This window comes from Tursiops truncatus, chromosome 2 (assembly GCF_011762595.2).
Source record: "Tursiops truncatus isolate mTurTru1 chromosome 2, mTurTru1.mat.Y, whole genome shotgun sequence".
Classification (NCBI taxonomy): domain Eukaryota; kingdom Metazoa; phylum Chordata; class Mammalia; order Artiodactyla; family Delphinidae; genus Tursiops; species Tursiops truncatus.
In genome coordinates, this window is record NC_047035.1 from 10,448,080 (window position 1) to 10,473,982 (window position 25,903).

General features: G+C 46.0%; 1 protein-coding gene across 1 annotated transcript; it reads left to right on the plus strand.

Moving 5' to 3' along the window:
- Positions 1-6,933: 6,933 nt before the first annotated feature.
- LOC117310273 (alpha-1-antitrypsin-like) lies at positions 6,934-10,964 on the plus strand. The gene is given in 3 exon segments (XM_073798928.1): positions 6,934-7,143; positions 7,145-7,532; positions 10,484-10,964. Coding segments are annotated over 3 exon segments (651 nt in total). The 3' UTR covers positions 10,537-10,964.
- Positions 10,965-25,903: the final 14,939 nt, after the last annotated feature.

Genomic DNA, 25,903 nt, shown 5'->3' on the forward strand with positions numbered 1-25,903 from the left:
TATGTTGAGTTGCTGTGAGGTTCACATCAGAGTGTTAAAATGGATTTTAAAGGACAGCAGAGGAGGGCACTGGTGGCAGGGACGATGTTTGCTGCCTTTATGAGCTCCTTCTCTAAGCCTGGCTCCCTGGGAGGGGCCGTTCAAGCATTTTCTCATTGAATCCTCATGGCTGCACTGTGATGTTGGGAGTAGAGCTGCTCTGCTCTTATATGCAGCACATTCTACAGATGAAGAAACTGAGGATCAGAGAGGCTCACTGTCTTGTTCAAGGTCATGGTAAGTGGCAGAGCTGGCCTCCGAGGCTCTCCTTGTTCCCCCAGACCTCACCACATCACACCAGATGGGCCACGTGGGACTTAGGCAGAGATAAATCCCTCCTCGAAGTACGAGGAGTGCTGGATGCCTCCGCAAGGAAAACAGTCCCCGGATCTTCTGGAGCTCTTCCCACCTGAGTTTAAAGAGCTCACCGCCTCGAGCAAGAACACGGCATACTCCCCGACACTGGCTTCTGGGGAAGTAAAGGGTCAGATGCAAAGGCCACACGTGGAAGGGACATTTACACCCCCCTATCAGTCTGCAGGAAAAAGACATACCAATTCGATTTTAAGCGTAAATAAATGAACCTTTGTGGTTACGTGCAGGTTCTGCCTTGACTGGTGGGATCATCTGAGATTCATTCATAAAATGAAAACAAAGGTCAGGGATACTGCTGGCATCTCACACATTCACACTAATTCAGAAGTGAGAGATACTGATTACATGTTGATTTTCATCCCAGGAGCTCGCTTGATCCTCTCCACAGGCCCGTGGGGTGGGCATTAGTTCAACAAGGAAAAGAAAACCTTTACTGGGTGTCTGCAATGTCCCAGGGATGGGGAGGAGACCCACCCTCAAAAAACACTTGTCTATATGGCTGTGGATAATGGGGAATGCATGAGGCTGTGATACCGTGATCAATAAGAAGAAATATATAGAGATGGTCTTCATCCCAGTTCTGGCACAGAGGTCCTAAAACGCTTGGATTTTCCTAAGTGATGAGCACCAGAAAGGTGGTTTTTGTTATGTTAATGAGGTGATTTTGGAAAGTCCCTAGGTCCCCTAAGGATGGGGGTTGGTTGCCATGGGAAACCAACCTCTAACCTCCAGGAGGGGAAGAGGGATTGGAGATTGAGTTCAATCACCAATGGTCAGTGAGTTAATCGATCATGCCTATGTAATAAAGCCCCCCAAAAAAGCCAAAAGGATGGGGTTCAGAGAGCCTCCGGCTTGGTGAACACGTGGAGACTGGGGACAGAGATGAGCTTGGAGGGGACCCGGAAGCTCCACTCAGAGGAGCTCCACACGCCCTACGCATGTCTTCCATCTGGCTGTTCCTGAGTTAATCTTTTTTAATCAACCGGTAATCTAGTAAACAGAAGGTTTCGCTGCGCTCTGTGGGCAGCTGCGGCAAATCAGTTGAACCCAAGGAAGGAGATCATGGGAACCTCCAATCTATAACCTGTGGGTCAGAAGCACAGGTGACATCCTGGACTTGAGTTTGGTGTCTGAAGACAGGGTGGGGCAGTCTTGCAGGACTGAGCCCTTAGCCTGTGGTAGCTGATGCCGGACCCAGGTACACAGTGTCAGAATTGAATTGTAGGACAACCAGCTGGGGTTGGAGAATTGCTTGGTGTGGAGAAAGCCCCACACACGCCGTACGTAGGTGCAGGATCATTAGAGGCCCGGCTGCATGGTGACTGTGCACCTCCAGATCCCTTCCAGAGCCGTGATCCACAAACAACGTGGCCAGCTTGAGAGCTCCTTTAGTGGCTGGGGACTTTCTGCTGCTGTCCTTCGTGGGGTAATCACACTCAGTGCCGCAGGCGGAGCACGCGGCCTCCCTCACGGCCAGGCCCCGCCAGGACAGCTCTGAATGAAGCCTGAGCCTAGTGTGGGAGAACAAATGGAGTGCTCCTAGGTGGAAAAGTCAGAGAAAGGTACTCTTACCAAGATGGTTCCCTCCCCAGCGAGGACGCAGCCAGAAGCCCACGGTGGTATGAGACTCACTCTGGCATAACATGAGAGATAGTAGGAGACAGCGCCTGTGTGCCTTTGGGAGAGATCCTCAACCTCTCTGTGCCTCGGTTTCCTCATATGTAAAAAGTGAAAAAGAGTATCTACCTTGCAGCGTTTCCATCTGGACTCTATGAAATGGCTCATTTCTATCAATATAACGGCTCTTGTTTTGGGCCTGGGCAGCCCAGAAGTTGTCCGTGGGCTGGGTGTCAGGCCATGGGGAGACCTGGCCTCAGTCTCACAATTCTGGGTGGTGTGAGCTGTCTAACTCAGGCGCAGGTTTCTGGAAGCCCACTGTCCCACAGAAATAAGCCCCATGTTCCAAGATCAGCTTTATCAGAAACAAAGGTGCTATATGTCCCCATAGGCCTTATTTTTGTTCTTTCACTCAACTGGTTTGGCACCTTGGTGGGAAAGATGAGGCTGTTCAATGAAGCTTGAACGATGCCAATAGCAGGCGCTCTGATGGTTGCAGTAGTCTTGTGACGGGTGCTGTTGGTGTCCTCCTTGCTGTAGCAAAGGTTACATAAGGAACGAGCAAAGGAACCAGAGTCGGAAGAACTGAAGCAGGAACTTGGAGCCTCCTGCAGCCTGGTCCCTGTTTTGCCGTGATGGGCAGAGCCCCTGCATACATCCCACAGGAGACACATACAGTGAATGAGGTATCACCTTGGCCGTGTTAAGCCCTGGAGGTTCTGAGCTTGTTTGTTACTACAGAGTAACCCAGCCCATCCTAACTAATACAGCTAGAATTCGAGAAATTGCACTCAACGAAGTCTTCACCTAAGAAGCAAGCCTGAAGTGATGACTAAGACTGCAAAGGAAGGCTGAGGAGCAACCCTCATGAGGGAACCACGTTAGAAGGCGCCAGAAAGGGGTGCTAAGTAAATGCCAGGGAAGGACAGCCCAGGGGCGGTGGTGAGCACATGTCAGGAAATTTGGGGGATGTGGGGCTGAGTCATGTAAGACAGGGTACCAGCAGGTCAGTCCCACAGGGGAGGGCCTGACCCAGGTGGAGCTGTCAGGTAATTACCAGGACGTTTGCTCGCAGGAGGCAAAGCTGCCTTTCCATTGTCAGGTGCTTTCTTGTTACTAGGTGTCACTTTGGTTATCTAAGAACAGCGTGAACATCACATAATGAGAAATCAGAGCCAGCAGAATTTTTTTTAATGTCACGGTGTGACTTGCACAAAGATCACAGTGGACAGAGCAAGTTAGAAATACATATTAAGTTTTAAAAAAATGATTTTTTTCTTTAGTCCTCAGGTGTCAATAGCCTTGAAATATGGTCTGAGTATTATCAATATGATCGTTGCAATTTCCTTTAGTTCTGAGGTGACTTTCAGCAATGTTAGGACGAAAGTGCTAACGGCAGTATAAACAAAGTAGAGAGAGTCCAGGAATCCCAAATCAGCCTTCTAACGAACGTGAAACCCTGAGCAGGGCATTTGATCTCTCTGTGCCTCAGTTTCCATTCCTGCAAAATGGGGATAACAAGACCTAACTCACTCGTTTCCTTCTTTGGATGATAAATAAATAAATAAATAAGATTTTTTTTTTTTTTTTAAAGAAGGTCAACCATCCATCAGGCACAGTTCTAGGCTCTGGACAGATTTTAGTCACTCCTCTCAATAGCTCTGGGAGACGAGTCTCAAGGAGAGATGAATCCTTGGTCTTGCAGGGCCACAAGGCTCCCATCACCCCATCCTCCCAGGTGGCCTTGTACCTGCCAGTTCCGCTGGACTAGACCACTTCAGGGAAGAACAGCCAGGCCCTCAGATGATATCAGGCACACGCTGGCTGAGCTCTGGAGGCTCCCCAGGCTTATTTCCTTCAGGGTGTGGGGGGTAGGGCCCCGTAGGACTGAGCATCCCAACGCCCTGAGACTGCCCTATAAGTAGGCGAAGGCATGTGCCGGTGTGGTACAGCCTGTGGGGCGAGTCCGGCCCAGTGAGCCTCCTGGAGGAAGAAGAGATTTCCATGCACTGAGTGAGTAGCTCTCCATCAGCCCTGTCCTGAACTGACACGGGTGCGTGAGGCCGGGCCACCTTGACAGAGGAGGAAACTGAGGCACAGGCAGGTTTGGCTCCGATTTGCAGGGTCAGGATTTGAAGGCGGGCAGTCGAGCCTCTGCTGTTCTGCTCAGCACAGTCGGTGGGGAGGATGGAACGACCTCATTCAAACCCCCTCATTCTTTTTCAGATGCTTTTCCCATATAGGTTATTACGGAATACTGAGTAGAGTTCCCTGTGCTATACTGGAGGTCTGGTTGATTTTCTATTTTATATATAGTAGTGAGTATATGTTAATCCCAAATATCATTGTACACCTTAAACTTGCATAATGATATAAATCAATTAAATCTCAATAAAGTTGGGGGGGAAGGAAGTAAATGTTATAAAATAGTTAAAGGCGAAAAATGTAGCCACAAACAACCTGAAGAAAATATGGCTGAATATTTAACTGAAAAAAAAAAAAAAGGTCCCAGCACACAGGAGGCCCCTATAATAATACAGGCTGGTGGGCGGGGCTGCTTCGGGGTTACCTTTCTCCTTCTCCCACCCTCGCCAGGCTTGGACATAACCCCATGGCCTTGGTGGTCTTCATCTGTGTGTCTCCCCCCCTGTAGAAGGCAGGGACGAGGCCCCCTGGAGGGACCGCACCCCGTGCCCCATTCTCTAAAATGTTTCTCTGCCTCAGGATCCTTCCCTCTTTTTTTTTTTTTTTCCGCTTGTTTGTTTTTGTTTTTGTTTTGAGGTAGATACTATTATTTCCTTTTTCTTTATTGTTTATTTCTTTTTTTTTATTAAGAAGATTCTCCTTTCTTACCCTGTTCTTTTCACTTCTAGTCAGAGCCAGAGTCTTTGGCCTGGCCTGGTAGTTTCCATGCCCCAGCACTTAACTATCTTGCTGGAGAAAGCTGACCCCCCCATGATGGCCTGTCCCCCACATTATCAGAGGCCAGCCCGAGGTCTCCCCCTCTGCTCCCCAGTGGACCCCTGGCCTTGACCTCACTGCTGGAACTGCTCCTCTGAAAGGTTGAGGTGTATTCATTAACTCCTCAGATAACCCTGCTAGCTTTTCTGTCACCTCCTCCCCTTTCTTATCTGGGTTCACGGCCCTGTCTTCTATCTGCTGGCCCCTCACTGATCCTAAAAGCTTTAGCTGGAAAAACCCACCGTCCCCTTCCCCCAGAGAGCTCAAGAAAGCCTTTTCGGGGCTGTGGCCGCACGTGAGTGTCTAGCTGGGACAGCCCTGTTACTCAGGGGCTGTTGTCATTAAGCCTCTTAAAGGTACTGGTCATCAAGCTACTGGTAGCCGAAGGACCACAGAGGCATCTGAGCTCCCAAGCTGACAGCCAAAGAGATTTTTCTGTGGTCTCCCGAAGGCCTCACACAGCTCACCACAGCAGAACCCTGGGGTCCCTTGACAAGGTCCCCACCCAAGAAGAATGAACACCCCAAACTGACTGAGTCCATTAAACTCTTTGGCCCCAGTGAGCAAACTCAAATGGGAATCACTTGACCCAAACCCATTCCGAAATGAGAAAAGTCTGGTCAACCAGGAGGCCTCCCAAGTGGGTCTCGTGCTCTGAGCCCTTCCTCCTTCAACATGGGAGCTCCACAGGGGTGCTTTGGCCCTGGGGGACCCTGGGCAATGCCTGGACAAATTTTTATTGTCACACCTGGGGGTGAGGAGGGGCTACTGGGATTTAGTTTTATCCAGGATGCTGCTAAACACCTAACGATGCACAGGACAGCCTCCCCACAGCATAGAATTTTCCAGCCCAGAAATAGTAGTGAGCTTGAGACCCCCTCAGTGCCCAGCCCTTAGAAGCAGCCAAGCTCCCACTTCAGGAGGTAGTTACTGGATGAACAGCCCCCTGAACACAGAACACAGGGTCAGACGCAAAGACACCTGTCTGTCTTGGCTCTGCTTGGCCCGCTCTGTGGCCTCGAGCAAGTTAATGACCCTCTCCGAGCTTCACGTTTCACATCCTGTAAAATGAAGATAACAAAACACTCCACAAGACAAATGTCTGTGAGGGCCGCGAGGTTGAGGGTTCTCATGTGCTCTAATTCAACAGCCTTCTCCAGGCCTAGAACATTATAGAATCAGATGATAATGAACTCCAGGCTCAAGTGGACTATAAAGTGAGAGCTGTAGCAGTTTCAAGCAAAAGGAGATGGAGGAAGTGTGTGGAGTTAGGGAGAATCTGGGCCTGAATCGGGCAAGCCCTTCTGTGTTCTGACTGGGTGTCACTGGGCAAGATCCTTCCCACTCTGGACAGCAGCCTCTCTGTCCATTAAAAACCAGGGTTCAGTGGAATCCCTCCTAGGGCTGTTCCAGGTCCAATCATCCCTGAGCCCGATCTGGCCCGCTTCCTGGGCGATCATCTACTTCCTGTGCCTCAGTTTCCTCTTTTGCAAAGTAGGGGCTGCGGCACTTATACCTCGGGGTCATTGCAGATGTTAGTGGAACCATCGAGAGCGTGGACTCCAGACCCAGCCTACCTGGGGGTGTGATTCTGGTCCTGCTACCTTACCGCTCTGGAACCTTGGACAAGTGACTTAACCTCTAGGAGCTTGGTCTCCTCATCTGTAAGCCCAGGATAGTCGCCTGACCTGCCTCACAGGACTGTTACCAGAACGCAGTGAGATAAGACAGTAAAGTGCTTAGAATGGAACTTGGTGTATGGTAATCGCTATAAAGTCTTTGCTGTTGTTCTGAGTCTTTCAATGGTGCTGATGTAGGAAAGTGCTCGGCACATAGATGCTCGATAAGCTGTGGTTGCTTTGACATGGCGTCAATCGGTGGCCGAGGGGCTCGTCGTGTGGCCTGACCCGGGTGCGTTACCCTTCTCTCTGTTGCAGGACAATGCCATCCTCCATCACGTGGGGCCTCGTCCTGCTGGCAGACCTGTGTAGTCAAGTCCCTGGTGCCATGCGTCAGTCCAGCCCTGATATTTATCAATACGATCTCCCACACTTCTCCAGCTTCGCCTTCAGCCTGTACCATGAACTGGCCCGTCAGTCCAACGACAAAATCATCTTCTCCCCAGTGAGCATCGCTATAGCCTTTGCGATGCTCTCTCTCCCTGGGAACCAAAGATGATACTTACATCCAGATCCTGAAGGGCATAGGCTTCAAGTTTAAGAAGGCGCCTAAGGCTGATATCCACAAAGGCTTAGGGAGTCTCCCTGAAACCCTTAAGCAGCCAAACAGTCAGTTCCAGCTGACCGCCAGCACTATGCTAATCATTGATGAGAATCCGAAGCAAAAGCCTGAGTTTTTGTACAATGTCAAGAAGCTGTACCACTCAAAAGCCCTGTCCATCAACTTCAGGAACATCAAAGAGGCCAAGAAAGAGATCAAGCATCAGATAAAGATAAGAACTCAGGGAATAATTGTGGATTTGGTCAAAGAGCTTGACGAAGACACGGCTCTTGCTCTGGTGAACTACATAATTTTTGAAGGTTAAGGTTGTACAAGTAGCCTGAACTGGTTCTTTAGATTTTCCTTGGCAGTGGAAGGAATGTAGCTATGGATCTCAGTTATTGAATTTTTTACACACAACCATTAAAAGACTTTGCATGAGGAATTCCCTGATGGTCCAGTGGTTAGGACTCCGCACTTCCACTGCAGGGGGTACGGGTTCTATCCCTGGTCAGGGAACTAAGATCTTGCATGCCATGCAGCACGGCCAAAAAAAAAGACTTTGCATGATCAAATAAGGTTAGGAAATAGTGAGTCAAATAGTCAAATCATCATCTTCTCTGCAAGACTTTTCAGAGCCTTGAATGGCCTAATGTGCTTTGTAAATCCCTACCAGGGAGAGAGGCCAAATACGGAGTATCACATAATAGAGAGCCGTAGAAACAAACTTTGGCGGAGCATATGAAGGGAATAGGATTTCACAGAAGACACTTCCGACAGCTCTCGTGTAGCGGAAATAGTGACAGCTTTGGAGACTGAAAGACGAGCGCTCACATCCTGCCTCTATGACCTATTCGCTGTTGTTTGACTATGGGCAAGTCATTTTACCTCTTGGAGGTTCTAGGTTCCTACCTGTAATATGGACATAATAATGCCCTTCTTGTCAGAAGTTTAGAAGGAAAAAATAAGTTACAAAGAACATGGGACTATACGCTCACATAGTAGGTGCTCAACTAAACTTGAATCCCAGCCTCCCTTCCTCCCTCTGAGTGATGAGAATGTCAGGACCTGTGGGCCCCAGAAGGTATTCTAAGGCAGTTTAAACAGTCCATGGAGATAGCCTAGGGTAGGGGAGGTGAGAGTCAAGGCCAGGGGTTGCCTCCTTCACACCATTGGCCCCTTGCTCTAGAGAGAGAAAAGTGTGATGGAGAGCGCAGAGGCTGGAGTGAGCACATCCCAGGTCCCAGCTCTGCTGTGGGACTTCACGTGGGTCTCGTCCCCTCCCCAGCCTCACTCTCCTCCTCCCAACAAATGGGAAAATTGGGCCCTGGGGTCCCCGAGGCAACCTGCCTTAGCAGGATGGTGACGTTCTCTTGGTAGAGCAGAGGGGGCACTTCCAAGGTATCTGCATTTCACATGTTGGTCCAGGGAAAGGCCATTAGAGTAGGAACAAGAGTGATTTCCTTGAATAATAAGAAGCACCAATTACCAAGGGGCAGGGAGACTCAGATGGGAGGTGCCCAGTATGACCTGGGGAGCTTCCGACCACTCCCAATAATTCTCAGCCTCAGACCACGCATTAACTAAACATCAAATCCAAGTAAAAATGTTTGTTCCGCCCACCCAGGTTGATGCCATTTAGCCTCTGCAATACAGAAACTCTGGATCCTCCTCTAGCCTCAAATTATCTTCACAAAGCCCTTCAGGAGCCTGACGATTTCATTTTTGCCCCAATTTACAGAGGGCAAAGCTGAGGCTCAGAGACCAGCATCTCACCAGGGGGCCTCAGGGCTCCTTTTTCTAGCACACTTTTCTAAACCTTCTCCTACCCCTAGCTGCTGTGCACCTTCATCCTCTACAGGCAAATGGAAGGACAAATTCGAGGCTCAGCGCTTCCTAAAAGGAGACTTCCATGTGAACGAGAAGATCACGGTCAAGGTGCCCGTGACCAACCGCCTGGGCATGTTCCACCTGTACCGAGACAATGAGTTCTCCTGCTGGGTGTTGGGCAGAATGGCCGCCTTCCTGCTTCTGCCCAACCTGGGGAAGATGCAGCTGCTGGAGGATGGGCTCTCTGAGAAGAACCTCGCCCAAATCCTCAAATACCTTGAGATACGGTGATTCCCAGGCCAGGGCTGACCCAGGAGCAGCCCTACTGGGCCTGGCCCAAGGCGGGGAGGGTGCATAATCTTATGCTCCCAGACAGAGCATCCTTTCGGGAAGCATTGACTGGGCTTTGTTAGACGGACAGTGCCCAGGGGTGAGGAGTGAAAGTCCTGTCCCTGAGGACTTCCTCCCCAGCCTGGACACTGCCCCTTCCCAGTGGCCAGTGCCCCATGCAGGGAGAGCAGCGCCAACCCATGTTGTGGGCAAACCCAGAAGGAAGAGGTGGGCTTCCCGGCAAAGGTGGCAGCTGAGTGTGGAGTTTCAGGACAGAAAGTCCACGGCAAGACAGGGGGGAAACCTGCTCGGAGAGGCCTGAAAAGCCAAGGCCCAGAGCGGGAAACTCCAGGACACGTTTGACACTGGTTCTGGATCCTCTGTCACTAGATGAGTGTGGTTTGACCAGGTTCCCATCATGCACCCCAAATTAGTGCATGTCTCTGTATTTGTAAATATGCCTTTGCCCGGATGAGCTATTTTATTGCATACAATATAAAACAAAATGAAAATACAGAGAGGTATTAGGTTAAAAAGCAAATAGAAGTTTTAATACCTCTTCCCCGCTCCACCCACACCCAGGTTCCCTGCACCAGAGGCTGAGAGCAGAGAACAGGAGGACCTGGTCTAGAACAGGTCAAACAGAGCCTGAGGTTCAGTCAGACGCTCTCGGGGCCACACCTTGTCCCCATCGAAAACTAGAGCTGAGCTCCGGTCCTGTGCAGTCACTCATTCATGGAACAGATGTCACTCAGGACCTGCCACCACGCCCCATGGTCCTCTGGGATCCTGGCCCCGGAGGAGTCCCAGTCTGAAGGGTGACCAAACCCTGCAGGGAAGCAGTGTGCACAGTCCTTCCAGAGGACACCCTGGATCCTCCAGGAGGCCTTATCAGAGGAGGTGGCATTTGAGAGGCTTTGCAGGACAAGAGGACCCCTGGGATTCTAGCATTCTCTGACCCCACGTGTAGAGGAACTACAGTAGAATAGACCAAGGCTGACCTCACATCCTTGCATGGGCAGGGGGACAGGGTGCCAGGTGCGAGGAGCAACCAGAAAAGGAAACACTTTCAATTCTGTGAAACTTTTTTATTTTCTAACCATCGTGACAGTTCTGCCAATTTACACTTGCCCAAACTGTCCATTTCTGGAACCTACGATCTGAAAACTCTCCTGGGTAAACTGGGCATCACCAAGGTCTTCAGCAACGGGGCTGACCTCTCAGGGATCACCGAGGAAGTGCCTCTGAAGCTGTCCAAGGTGAGCGTGTCCTTGACCTCTGTAGGTCAGAATGTGCACGGGGGCTGCAGCTCAAGGGTGAGGCTGAGGAAGGGACAGAGGGACACAGGCACACCTGCAGACTGAGGTCCCTGAGGAATGCCATCGCTCCACCAAGACTGCAATGTGGTCGGATGATGGAGGGGGACAGGTGGCCTCACATGCTTGGTGCATTTTATTTAAGGACCTCCTCTGAGGTTGTGTCACTCACCCTGTCTCATCCTTGGCCGGGGACTTCCCTTCTTTGGGTCCCGATAAACCCCTATTTACAGAGAGAGGCTTAGGCTCAGGGATTGCAAAGGACCTTTGGCCCTGCACCTGTGACATCAGGAGCTACCGCTGAATCACTGAGTCTGAGTTACAGAGTGATTTCGACCAAAGAAGCCATTTACGCAGGAGAATTACAGGTGCCCAGAGAAACAACTGCAGTTCAGTGACTGACTGTGCGCTGAGTGCCTGGCTGGGGATGAGGCGTGTGAAGGTCCCCATCGAAGCCCTGGTCCCCAAGGAGTTTAGAATCTGGTCTACAAACAAGTACGGAGCCAAGGAGACAAAGTACAAGAAAATCCGCCTCCCGAGGTGGTGGGTTCCTTCCCAGGGCCGTTGAGGAGGCTGGTCAGGAAGGGGTGAGGGTCCCCTCGTGGGTCAGACACAAGCCTTGAGAGCCATGCCTTGTGTGTCTCCTGCAAGGAGGGGAGGACAGGCCAGGCGATGAGAGAGGCATGAGTGTGGTGTTGAAGCACAGAGAAGGGACCAGTTCCCCAGAGAGGGAAGGGTTAAGAATAAGAGTGGGGCTTCCCTGGTGGCGCAGTGGTTGAGAGTCTGCCTGCCAGTGCAGGGAACACGGGTTCGTGCCCTGGTCCAGGAAGATCCCACATGCCGTGGAGCGGCTGGGCCCGTGAGCCATGGCCGCTGAGCCTGTGCGTCCAGAGTCTGTGCTCCGCAACAGAAGAGGCCACAACAGTGAGAGGCCCGTGTACCGCAAAACAAAACAAAAAAAAGAGTGTGGGATGGGGTTGGGTAAGTATGTGTGACCAGTTGATGGAGGCTTACAATTACCAGATAAAGCTCTTGCTTCTTGTTGTCCTTATTCAAACACTCACCCACAAATGTGAACCTGTCACACATGCACACACTTGTGCACACACACACACATTTATTGAGCACGTACACTGAGTGAAGTTCCTCACATGCAGCACCATAGTGGCCCTGGGCCATCCTATCCCACAGGTCTGATTTTCCTATTTAGGCAACTGAGGTTTCAAGAAGAATAGTCTTGGAGGAGATATGGGGATATATGTTTATGTATAGCTGATTCACTTTGTTATAGAGCAGAAACTAACACACCATTGTAAAGCAGTTATACTCCAGGGCTTCCCTGGTGGCGCAGTGGTTGAGAGTCCGCCTGTTGATGCAGGGGCTACGGGTTCGTGCCCCAGTCTGGGAAGATCCCACATGATGTGGAGCGGCTGGGCCCGTGAGCCATGGCCGCTGGGCCTGCGCATCCGGAGCCTGTGCTCGGCAATGGCAGAGGCCACAACAGTGAGAGGCCCACGTATCCAAAAAAAAAAAAAAAAAAAAATTATACTCCAATAATAATGTTAATTTAAAAAAAAAGGGAGAATAGTTTTCTCCTTAGTGACACAGTGAGTTAGTGGGGAAAATTGGATTTAGACCCAGATCCTTGTGATGGAAAGTCATGTTCATTCCACTACACCATGTTGATTCAGTTGTGAATCTTGTGGTTCTTTATTTAAAATCCTCTGGAGAGAGCTCTTCCTTGAGCCCCAGGACAGCTCTCACCACATTGGGCCTTACCTCCAGGTCTGGGTTGGGAAAGGGTGCAGCCTGTCTCTGCCTCAAACAGGTCTCTGTCCTCTCTCCCCTCTGGGCCATTCATGAGGCTGTGATGAGCATCAATGAGAATGGGACAGAACACGCTGGGGCCACCCTCTCAGAAGAGAGTGCCTGGTCTGAGCATCTGACCATCAACTTCAACATGCCCTTCTTAATCATCGTCAAGGATGAAAACACCAACATTCCGCTCTTCATGGGAAAGGTGGTGAATCCCATGCAAAAATAACTTCCTCTCTGGGTTCAGCCTTCCATTCCCAGGCCAGGTCCCCTCCTTAGATGACATTAAAGAATGACTGACCTGGCGCAAGCTTGTGTGTGACATGTAAATCTCTCATCTTCTTGTCTCTGAGTCTCTCTTTACATTCACAGGATATGTGTGGAATCTGGGTCACAGCAATCTTTCATGTATCCACTTAATATTTATTAGGTATTTACACTGTCCAGGCACTGCTCCAGGCAAGGATAAAATGTTGGCTGAAGTCCACAATTTATTTTACAGATATGGAAAGCTAACAATGACAGAGATGGACCACTCTGGAGGCAGGTGGAAAAACTTAATTGATCAGATTTTGGTAGGAGAGTGGTAGGCAGAGGGCAAGAGTAAGGCAAGGCTAAGCCAGGCAGACCACAAAACAGGGAGAGAGCTAAGGGGTCTGCACTTTTGTGAGGGATCATAGTCAGTTCAGAGTGTTAAAGGCTCAAGTCCACATTAAATAATAGTATTTGGACCTCTGGGTAGATCAAACACTAAAACACACACAAAAAAACATAAATGTTCTAGAAGAAAGTATTGGTTAATTCATTTATGGATATTGAAGTGGATAAGGCCCCTCTAAACATGACTGAAAACTAAGAAGTCGTAAATATAAGGACTTATGTATTTGACTTTATAAAATCAAGCTGTACGGCAAAAAAAAAGAATAATTCAATTCACCAAGATGACATAACAATTATAGATGTATGTGTACCAAACATCAGAACTCCTAAATATATGAAGCAAACATTGACAGAATTAAAGGGGGAAATAGACAGCAACACAATAATAGTAGGAGAATCAATATCCCACTTTCAATAATTGATAGAGAAACCAGACAGAAGATCAATAAGGAAACAGAAGATTTGAACAACACTATAGACCACTTGGACTAACAGACATATACAGAACACTCCACCCAACAACAGCAGAACACACAATTTTCTCAAGTGCACATGAAACATTCTCCAGGGTAGACCTATGTTAAGCCACAAAGTAAGTTTTAATAAAGTTTAAAAGACTGGAACCATACTAAGTCTCTTTTCTAATCACAGTGGAATGAAACTAGAAATCAGCAGAAAGAAAACTGGAAAATCCAGAAATATATGGAAATTAAACAGCTCAAACAACCAATAGGTCAAAAAAGATATCACAAGAGAAATTAGACTATATCTTGAAAAGAGTGAAAATAAAAATACAACGTACCAAAACTTATGAGATGCAGTAAAAATAGTACTAAGAGGGAAATTTGTAGCTATTAGCATTTACATTACAAAGAAGAAAGATCTCAAATCAACAACCTAACTTTACACCTTAATAAACTAGAAAAAAGAACAAACTAAACTCAAAGCTAGCAGAAGGAAGGAAATAATAAATATTAGAGCAGAGTTCAACAAAATAGTTTTTAAAATGGGGAAAATCAATAAAACCAAGTGTTGGTTCTTTGAAAAGATCAATAAAATTGACAAACCTTTAGCTAGATTGACAGAAACTAAGGGAGAACACTCAAATAAATAAAATCAAAAATTAAAGAGGGGACATTATGAGTGACTTTACAAAAGAGGATTATAAGAGAATACAATGAAAAAACTGTAAACCAACAAATTGGATAACCAAGATAAAATAAATAAATTCCTAGAAACACACAACCAAGCAAGAATAAATCATGAAGAAATAGAAAATTTATACATGATACTAGTTATACATGAACAGATGTATAACTAATAAGGTGATTGAATCAATAATCAAAAACCTCCCAACAAAGAAAAGCCCAGGACTGCATGCATTCACTGTTGAAATTCTATCAAACATTTAGAAAGAATTCACACAAATCCTTCTCAAATTCTTCCAGAAAATTGAAAAGAAGGGAATATTTCCTAACTCATTTCATGCGGTCAGCATTACTTAGATTCCAAAGCCAGACAAAGACACTGTAAGAAAAGAAAACTACAGACCAACATCGCTGATGAATATTGATGCAAATACCCTCAATGGAATACTAGTAAATACAATTTGACAGCACATTACAAGGATTATACACCATGACTAAGTGGGACTTATTTCTGGAATGTAAGGATGGTTTAACATATGAAAAATCAATCAAAACACCACATTAGCAGAATGAAGGCGAAAACACATGATTATATCAGTTGATGCAGAAAAATATTTGACAAAATTCAACACCCTTTCATGATAAAAAAAAAAAAAAAAACACTCAAAAAACTAGGAATAGAAGGAAACTACCTGAACATAACAAAGCCCATATAAGAAAAGCCCACAGCTAGCATCATACTCAATGGTGAAAGAATGAGAGTTTTCTTCTAAGATCAGGAACATGACAAAAATGCCTGTTTTCCATCTTCTATTTAACATAGTATTGGAAGTTCCAACCAGAGTAACTAGGCAAGAAAAAGAAATAAAATGCATCCAAATTGGAAAAGAAGTAAAACTACCTCTGTTCAGAGACAATGCAATCTTATACATAGAAAGTTCTAAAGATTACGCTCACACACACAAACTGTTAGAACTAATAAATGTATTCATTTATTAGTTGTAGGATTCAAAATCAACAGACAAAAGCCAGTTGTATTTCATACATTAAATTTCCAAAGGAAATTTCAAGAACAATTCCATTTACAATAGCATCAGAAAGAATAAAATACCTAGGAATAAACTTTCACCAAGGAGGTAAAAGACTTGTACACTGAAAACTACAAAGCATTGCTGAAAAAAATTAAAGAAGAGGCAAATAAATTGAAAGACATTTCATGTTCATGGATTGGAAAACTTAATATTTTTACAATGTCAGTACTACCCAAACCAATCTAAAGACTTAATGCAATCCCTAACAAAATCTCGCTGGCATCTTTTGTAGAAATAGAAAAGTCCATCCTAAAATTCACACGGAACCTCCAAACATCCAAAACAATCTTGAAAGAGAAGAACAAAGTTGGAGGTTTCACATTTCCTAATCTCATAGCTACAGTAATCAAAAGAGTGTGATGCTGGCTTAAAAACAGTCGTATGGGCCAATGAAATAGAATAGAGAGGCCAGAAATAAACCCTCACATATATGGCCAAATGATATTAGACAAACATCCTAAGACTATTCAATGGAGGAAGGATAGTCTTTTCAACAAATGGTATTGGGAAAACCAGATATCCACATGTAGAACAACGAAGTTGGACTCTTACATTATACCATATACAAAAAAATTAACTCTAAATGGATCAAAAACCTAAATGAAAGAGCTAAACTATAAAACTCTTAGAAGAAAGCACAAGGGAAAACTTCAAACATTGATTTAGCAATGATTTCTTGGATATGACACCAAAAGCACAGGTAACAAAAGTTAAAATAGATTAATTGTACTATATCAAAATTAAAAACATCTATTCATCGAAAGACACAATCAACAAAATGAAAAGGCAACCTAAGGAATGGGGGAGAATATTTGCAAATCATGTATCTGACAAGGGGTTAATATCCAGAAATAAAAAGAACTCTTACAACTCAATAACAATAAAAAACATACAACCCAATTAAAAATGGGCCAAGAACTTGAACAGACATTTTTCCAGGAATATATAAACGGCCAACAATCACATGAAAAGACACTCAGCATCATTAATCATCAGGGGATTGCCAGTCAAAACTACAGTGAGATACCACCTCACACCATTAGGATGGCTATTTTTATAAAAAGAAGAAGAAAGGAAAAGAAAAAATGTTGGCCAGGATGTGGAGAAATTGGAACCTGTGTGCATCGTTGGTAAGAATGTAAAATGATGCAGCCACTAAGGAAACAGTATGGCAGTTCCTCAAAAAACTAAAACTTGAATAACCATATGATCCAAGAATTCCACTTCTGGATATATATCCAAAAGAATTGAAAGCAGGGTCTCAAGGAGATATTTGTGTATTAGTGTCCACAGCAGCATTATTCACAACGGACAAAAGATGGAAGCAATCCAAATGTCCATCAACAGCTGAATAAATAAACAAAATGTGGTCTATGCTTACAATGGAGTATTATCCAGCCTTTAAAAGGAGAGAGATCCATGCTACAACATGGATGAACTTTGAAGACATTACACTAAATGAAATAAGCCAGTGACTAAAGAGAAAATACTGTATGATTCCACTTATATGAGGTACCCAGAGTAGTCAAATTCATAGAGAGGGAGAGCAGAACGGTGGGTGCCAGGGGCTGCAGGCGAAGGAATGGGAGTTGATGTTTAATGAGTATGGAGTTGCAGTTTTGCAAGATGAAAAGAGATCTGGAGATTGGTTGCACAACAACGTGAATGTTCTTAATGCTATTAAACTGAACACTTAAAAAGTTGGGATTAACATATACACACTACTACATTGAAAATAGATAATCAACAAGGACCTACTGTATAGCACAGGGAACTCTACTCAATACTTTGTAATAACCTATATGGGAAATAGAATCTCCAAAATGTATAGGTATATGTGTATGTATAACTAAATCACTTTGCTGTACACCTGAAACTAACACAACATTGTAAATCAACTATACTCCAATATAAAATAAAATTTTTCTGAATTTTTTTCATGGCAAAATAAAATAAAATAAATGTTATTCTATAGTAAGTGGGCATAAATAGCACTAATAAAAAGTAATACATTTTCTTTTGAATTGCATGAAAAAAACTGGTAAGACAGAAAATTTTGTTATATGTATTTTGCCACAATTAAAAACAAAATAATACAAATTATCTTTAAATGTAATAATAATAATAATTGTATAACCAATATTTTCTAAAGAAGCCAGTGAAATTTCCAACACTTTGAGTTAAAACTCACAATCCTACGGCTTTAATGGTAATTTCACCTCAATTGGTTTAAAAATATAGATTCAACGCCATATCAAAAAAATGCCACAAGCAAAGCCAAAGAACAAACTGAGAAGCTGTATACCAGATATGACAAAGAGAATCATTTTAATTTTAAAGAACTCCTTTAAATCTATAAGGAGACAGTAAGTAATCCAGTAGAATAACGGGCAAAGGATTTAAGCAGACAGACTACAAAAAAATAAATATAAAGAGCCAACGGAGGGCTTCCTTGGTGGCGCAGTGGTTAAGAATCCGCCTGCCAATGCAGGGAACACAGGTTCGAGCCCTGATCCAGGAAGATCCCACATGCCGTGGAGCAACTAAGCCCGTGCACCACAGCTACTGAGCCTGCGCTCCAGAGCCCGCGAGCCACAACTACTGAGCCCATGTGCCTAGAGCCCATGCTTTGCAACAAGAGGAGCCACCGCAATGAGAAGCCTGCGCACCACAACGAAGAGTAGCCCCCGCTCGCCACAACTAGAGAAAGCCTGCGCGTAGCAACCAAGACCCAATGCAGCCAAAAATAAATAAATCAAATAAATAAATTTATTTAAAAAAATGGCCAATGGAAATATGAAAGAATTCTCAACCCACTCATTATTTTAAAAACACAAGTCAGAGTGCCACTTTTCACCTCTGATTGGCATAAACATACAAGGCTGACAATTCTTATTGCTGATTTACACGTGAGGAAACAGGCATTCATACAATAGACTGGGGGAGTGTAAGTTTGTGCAAGATCTTTGGAAGATAATTTGGTAACATCTATTAAAGTTTAAAAAAAAAAAAACTAATTTTGACTCAGGAAGTCCACTACTGGGAATATATCCCATGGAAATATTTACAAACAGCAAATGTTAAAAAAAAAGTCTTCTTTTTAATTTCAGCATTGTTTGAAGAGCAAAAAGTCTTAAAGGTCCATAATAATAGGAAATTAATTATATAAAATTGGATAGAGTGTCACGCAACCTTTTTAAAGTATTGAATATAAGGCCAGTTCTGCATAGGTTGATAAGGGAAAGCCTCTAAAAGAAAAAATACAGAAGAGTATACATAGTACGATTTCTTCTGTAAACACATTCATTTATCTCACAATTATTTACTGAGCACCTACTATGTTCCAGGCATGGCTGTGCAGCTATGAAAAAAACAGACAAAATCCCTGTCCACAGGAACTCAGTGGGGGATGCAGGGATGATCTGGGTAAATCAATACCATGTATAGAATAGGAGAAGGTGATGAGTCCAACAGCAAAACAATAATGCAGGGACAGGGCATGGCGAGTGCTAGGGTGTGAGGCACACTTGGACAGAGTGGTCAGGGAAGGCCTCACTGAGAAGGTGGCATCTGAAACCCAAGGCAGGTGTGAGAGTAAGCCATGCGGGCATCTAATAGAAGAGCAGCCAGGCAGAGGGACTAGGAGGTGCAAAGGCCCTGAGGCAGGAATGTGTCTGGCATGTTCAAGGGAAGCAAGGAGAAAGCAGTGTGCCTAGAGCAGTGGAGAGCAGGAGAGAAAGAGAGAAGCAGAAGAGGGCAGAGATGTGACTACAGCACCTGGTTTGGGGAGGGGGTGGGGTACGGGTTTGTACATCATACACGTGCATGGACTGGCTTTCGTTCTGAGTGACCTGGAGCCCACAAAGGGTATCCCACCGAGGCTCGAAGTGATTTCTATTTTGACAGAATCACATAAAGATTCAGGAGGCAGATCACCCACCATTTTGTCTGCTTCTTTATAGTTTTCTATGTATTTAAAAAGTATTGAATATTAATTTAAGAATCAAATGGAAGGGGATGGTGGCAAGTGGACGGTCAGAGAGGCACTTCTGTCCTAGACAGAGAAGCAGGGCACGGGGCCTGAAGAAGGATGTTACCCTTAAGGCATTTTGTTGGGGTCTTCATTTCTATTACCTGGGAGCGGGGAAGGTTCCTTGGTGAAATGGGTTTGGAAAACTCTGGGTAAGTCTTTACTGAGGGACTTCTCAGCTCCTTTCAAATATGACCATCCAAGTGAGAGAGAGAGTATGCAGTGTTTCCCAAAATTATTTGACCATGGAACCCATTTTTTTTTTTACAAATCATCTCTAGGGTTCCACGGAATCCGCTTTGTAAAATGCTGCTGTGGGTGAGAAGGCCGTTGAGGGTGGGTAGTGGCCAAGGTGTGTTTGCCTTTATGCAGCTCACCCAGGCAGCAGCAGGGGAATTGGTTGGCAGGCAGGATGAGGTATAAGGAGGTCTGAGAGCTTACACTCTCGTCACACAGATCTGTTGCCCCTTCTGGGCAAAAATGTCCTTGTGCCCAGAGACAGTGATTCAAATACCAGATGCCCCTGCGCTCTGAGACGCTGGCATTCACTGAGGCAGCGGAGTGGCATTTGACATTCTTGGTTCAGAGGGACAGCACCTCATGCCGCTGACCAGAGACCCAGTACACCAGCCTCCTCCCCGGGCGTTAACTAGAGGGCAGCTGAAGTGCAGTGAACGGAGAGGACAAACAGGATGGTTGGCTGGGGAGGAGGTGGTCAGGCCCTGATTACACAAGCTCACATCACCTTGGGCCTGTTAATATTAACTCAATCCCCAGCCTAGGGGAGCATCAGAAATCCCCAGAGTCACTGCCCTGATAAACTTTGTTCTGTTCAAGTTGTTGGCTAGATCTTCAATGATATTCACTTGGCCTTAGATTGTAATCTTTTTTTTTTTTTTTTTTTTGCGGTACGTGGGCCTCTCACTGTTGTGGCCTCTCCCGTTGCGGAGCACAGGCTCCGGATGCGCAGGCTCAGCGGCCGTGGTTCACGGGCCCAGCCGCTCCGCAGCATGTGGGATCCTCCCGGACCGGGGCACGAACCTGCGTCCCCTGCATCGGCAGGCAGACTCTAAACCACTGCGCCACCAGGGAAGCCCTAGATTGTAATCTTGCTGAGTTCCCCACAAATATGCCGCTTTCATCCCCTGTGGCTACATGCTGGGGACCATGCCTCCCACGGGGCAGGGCAGTACCAGGTGGAGGACCGAACGTGAGCAGAAACCCAGCAGAAGAAACATGAACAGCCAACCAACGGCCTTCAGGACAATTGTCACCTTGAGCCATTTCAGTAATCAAGCCATCAGAGCTGCTTCTAAGAAGAATGTATTTCTTCCTGGCGGGCATTCCCTGTCACTGGAGTCTGGATATATTTTTGATTCCTGTCATTGCTCAATAAGCTAAGCTTATGAAGAAGTAGATTCAGTCAACCAATCAGTCTTTCATTCAACCATCTTGTACTAAGTGCCAACCACATGCCAGTCCTGGGCTATACGTTGTGCTAGGTGTGAGTTCCATGTAAGTTCAGTGAATAATTTTGAATTACAAACTTATTTGTAAAAAGAAGCGAGGGCTTTGTAGATACTCTATTGCCCTGCCGCTTCTTTCAGAGGATTGTCTTCGGGGTCAATAAGGACAATGGTACAGGCTGTGCACTGCACACGGGTGCTGGCAGAGATAGCATGGGGCCTGAAATCCATCCCAGCTACACTCACCAATTGGTACACTGTGGCATGTGGTGACATCCATCTGGTTAAAAGATGTTCTTTTCAATTTGCACAAAGATGCTGTTACTCCAGATAGCATGTGATAAAATGAGCATATTAAAACGTTAATGGAAGAATCTAGATGGTAGATTTAAAGTGTCCACTGTAAAAATCTTTCCACTTTGCTCTATGTCTTAAAACTGTCATAATAAAATGGTGGAGGGGGTCAGAATACCATTCCTCATGAGTTACGTATGACCCAAAGAGATGCTGTTATGGGTTGAATTGTGTCCCTCCAAGATTTATACGTTGAAGTTCTAACCCTCAGTACCTCATTTGGAGATAGGGTCTTTACAGAGGTAATCAACTTAAAATGAGGTCATTAGCCTGGGCTTTAAACCAATATGACTGGTGTCCTTATAAGAAGGGGAAATGTGGACACAGAGACACGAGCTGAGAGGGAAGATGATATGAAGATATAGCAAGAACACCGGGTGAAACTGAAGATGGTTCATCTACACACCAAAGAGAAAGGCCTGGAACAGACCCTCCCCTCACAGCCCTCAGAAAGAACCAACCTTGCCAACAGCTTGATTTCAGAGTCCTAGGCTCCGGAACTGTGAGACAATACATTTCAGTTGTTCAAGGCACCCAGTGTGTGGTACTTAGTTGTGGCAGCCCTAATGCAGATGCTTTTTCCTAGTCTGCACAGAGCGAGGCACCCTGAAGGCTGGCAGTATCCTGATCGCCTCCTTGAACTCCCAGAGTGGACGCAACTGTAAGGAGGGCTTTGGGCAGTGTTTTAGTAGATAGACTTCCTACTGAACGTTTTGAGGAGCTGGGAACTGACCACAGGCTAATGCTTACCTTAGGAAGAAATGAGTGACAATGAAGAGAAATCACTGCCCGCTGGGATTTAAAGGCCAGCTCATGCCCAATAATGGAACTAAAAGCAAAGAGCTTTTGCCACTGTTGACTTTTGACACAATAACATTCCACAAATAAAGACATAAGACAAGGTTGTTTAAAAACCCACAGGAACCCAAGTAACCAGGTATGGTGAAACAGTGGTTGGAGTCTGGGCTCCGTTCCTGGCACTGACCACTCACAAGCTACGTCGTCGTGGCCGAGCCACCTGAACTCTACCTTCTCGTTCACAAAGACACCGGTCGTTGGGAGGCTTAAGTAAAGCATGACATGTAAAGCTCTAAGCACGTGCTTAAGAAACGGGAGAAAAAATCCAGAGACAGGAGGAGCTAAGTCTCCTGAGGACTAACAAACAGGCTCAAAGGCTTGTTTGCTCAACAAACAAACGGCTGCAGGTGAAGGTCAGCAGGACTGTGATGTCAAAACCACTACTCGGCTGACATCAGGGGTTTATTCCCATTAGACGCTGTGAAAGTTGGCTATGATTTCTTGTTAATCCTGAGAAAATGTACAATGACGTAGGAAGAATACACGCTCATGAGGCAAGAGAGGGGATTCTAATTCTCACTTTTTCTCAGGATGTGTAACCCTTGGTAAGTCCCTGTTATCTCTCCCAACCTCTACTTCCTCATCTATAAAATGAGAATGTTGGACTAGACTAAAAATGGCAAACATGGGGCCATAGGCAACTGCTTCCAATCTCACGTCCACAGCAGACATCACCAATCGACCACGGCCTGATTGTCATCTTCATTCAGGCACAGCCTCAGAATCCACTATGATGGATCCAAGATGGCAGCTCAGATGGAAACCATTTACTGTCCTATCCTAGGTCATCTCTAAAATGCCTTACAGTTCCTATGTTTTCTGGGCCTGATTCCTCTCTTGGCTAGACATGACTTCACTCTGCATGCTCCAAAACTTTCATGGGGAAATTATTGGGGATATTTCACGTTTGGGGTCTTACATCTTAAAATTGTCCTATCGCTCCACATCTCCTTCTCCCAGACTGGATGCCCAACATCTTCACCAGCATCCTAGGTTTTGGTAACTCCATTATTTTAATAACCTGGTTCCCTCTGCTCACGCCCGCGACAGTCATGGTTAATGGATTAAGGCACTCTCACACAGAAAGATGGAGTCTCAAATGCCTTTTTGTTTTGGCCACGCCATGCGTGGCTTGTGGAATCTTAATTCCCTGACCAGGGTCCACAGCAGTGAAAGCACCGAGTCCTAACCACTGGACAGCCAGGAAAGTCCCTCAATTGCCTCTTCAACTCAGTCTCCCAGGCAGCCCTTACCAATTACTTGACATTGACATATAGATAAAAACCGTTGGCCATTTTGTCCCAAGAAAGTATGTCCAAAGAAACTCGAGAACAAGTTATTAAACCAAGAAGAAACTAGCTCTATGTGTGTTTGCTAGCTCTATGTGTGTCTGTATGTGTACTTATAGAGATCAGTTTCAAACCAGTCAGATGAATAGCTTTCTTTCAACACTCAAGACTGAGTCTCCAAACTACTCTTCCACTTCTCTTACCTCTGCAGCAACCTCAGAATGTGCCCATTCCCAAGAAGTCACCTATCATAGTAGAATACACGTGTGGGTGTCACATAGCTTTGTGTGCCAAGCCTGCCTCAATCTCTACAAACTGTTTGCTTTTGAACAAGTTACTCAATCTTTCCTGGGCTCATCTGCAAAATAGGACTAATGCCTTCTCATAGGGTCATTTTAGCAGATAGCACATATCCTACCACCTGCAAGACAGTCAACAAATAAGTAAGATTAGCTGCTACTCTTGCGTGTATCACTATCATGATTAATACTACTTCTGTATTGATCTGTGTGTCCTTGAGCTTTGGCACAGAGAAATATGTCTGAAGAAGTACCAAAGGGGATTAAAGATGGGTAACAAACTCGAGGAGTACTGGGTGACCACAGAGGACTGACTCTGCTTGAGGCACTGCTCAAAGTTTGCTTGGCCCAAATCCTGCCCATCCTTCAGAACTCAGCTCAAGTCCACGTCCTTACAGGAGCCTGCACTGAATGGGGAGCCTCTACTCTGCCTGGTGGAGGAAGCTTAATCTTATTAACTCTAGTTGAGTTCTGTTCATTCAACATAAACTCTGTCGACTCAGAATTCTTTCAGTCAAGTCAGGGTTTCCCCAGTCCAGAGTTTTATACGCTCCACTCCCCTTCCCTGAGGTGTTTAAGTGTGGGGACAGTACGTATCCACGGCCTCATGTGAGATGAGCTTCATGAAGGCAGTAATACGATTACTCTACATCTCCCTTCAATGCCCATCCAGGGTTAAGCATAGAGCAAGTGCTTCAGAAGTGGGTGAATGGATGGGAGGATGGATGGATGGATGGATGGAATGGATGGGAGATGGATGGATGGATGGGAGGATGGGAAAATACTTTCCCCACAGACCTCTGTCCTTTCTCCTCAGCTTCTCTGACAGTGTAGTGAGGCCAACCTCCTTGGTCAGGTCAGGTCAGCAGTTCCTCTTCCTCTAGTTCCTCGTGCACCAGTAAGCACTGCACACTATGCACCCAAATGATGTAGGCACAGTGGGCTGAGAACTGGAACATTTGCCTGGGGAGGGTACAGCCTGACCTTCCCATGTGTTTCTGCATCCCTGACCAGAATCATCCTTTGATGTTGGCTACCCGCTCTGATCCTCATGACAGTTGTCCATGGGGGCCAGCCTAGAGGGTGCTGTGGGTGCATCCGATGCCTTGTACCTGACTTGTAAGTAAAAATTACCTTCCCCTAACCTCATATCTGGTCCCCACAGCTCCCAGTTACTACCTGAGGAGATAGTTCTCCTTGTAAGCTGTGGGCTGGGGGGTTGCCATTAAGGGGAGGGGCCGGAGCAGCGGCACAGGACTTGCAGGGCTCACATGCAGGTGGGTCTTATTGTAGGGAGTCACCTTATTCTGAAATAGAGAGACGTGAAGGATAAAATCAAGTCTTTGGAGGCAACAGGCCTAGAGTCGAATCCTGGCTCGGTCACTGGCTCGCTGTGGACCTTGAATAAGTCACTTCACCCCCCAGGAACTCAAATATTTGCAGGAGTTTGGTTGTGAGGATTAAATGGAGTCTTACTCAGAGTCCCCACAATGGTTCAAAGGATGAGACTTTTGCAAAGAGACTATGTAGACAGATGTGGAAAATGTTAAGGGAAAAGCAGAAGGGTGTCTGGTGAGACACCCAGAGGTTGGCAAAACCAGGAAGCTCTTACCTGCCCAGAGTTGAAGGGGCAAAGGAAAGAAACAGTGAGAGGAGGAGCCACGGAAGGAGGGGCTGCCTGGAAGGGTCTGAGGTGGCAGAGGGTTGCAGCCACTCCAGAGGCACCGAGCTGAAGCAGGGAGGAATGGGAAGAAAGAGAGATAGCAGTACAGGACATACGAGTCAGCGTCTCAGAGCACAGAGCGTGGCAGAAGAGGGCAGATGATGGATGCGGGCAGGGGGCTGGCAAAGAGCCTGCAGAAAAGATATTGCTCACAGTAAAGGCAAGAGGCAGGTCTTGCTGAGCACTACACGCTATTGCATTTCATTTCGACTCATAGAGTTTAGCCCCGAGTGCATAAGCGCAACGCTACTTGTGTTGTTCGTTTAATGGACTTTCTCACTGATCCAGAAGGTGAATTCAGATTCTGAACATGTTTAAGAGATGGGGGATCAATGACCCCCATTCCCACCCCTACCCCCAAGTTTTCTGTTGTGATTTGTTTAGAATAAAGGTGTGTATTTCACCAAATCTTAAAGCGCTGTGAGCAGTAGCTCCAGAGATGGAGAGACCAGTGACCAGAGGAGAGTGGAGGGATGACCCGG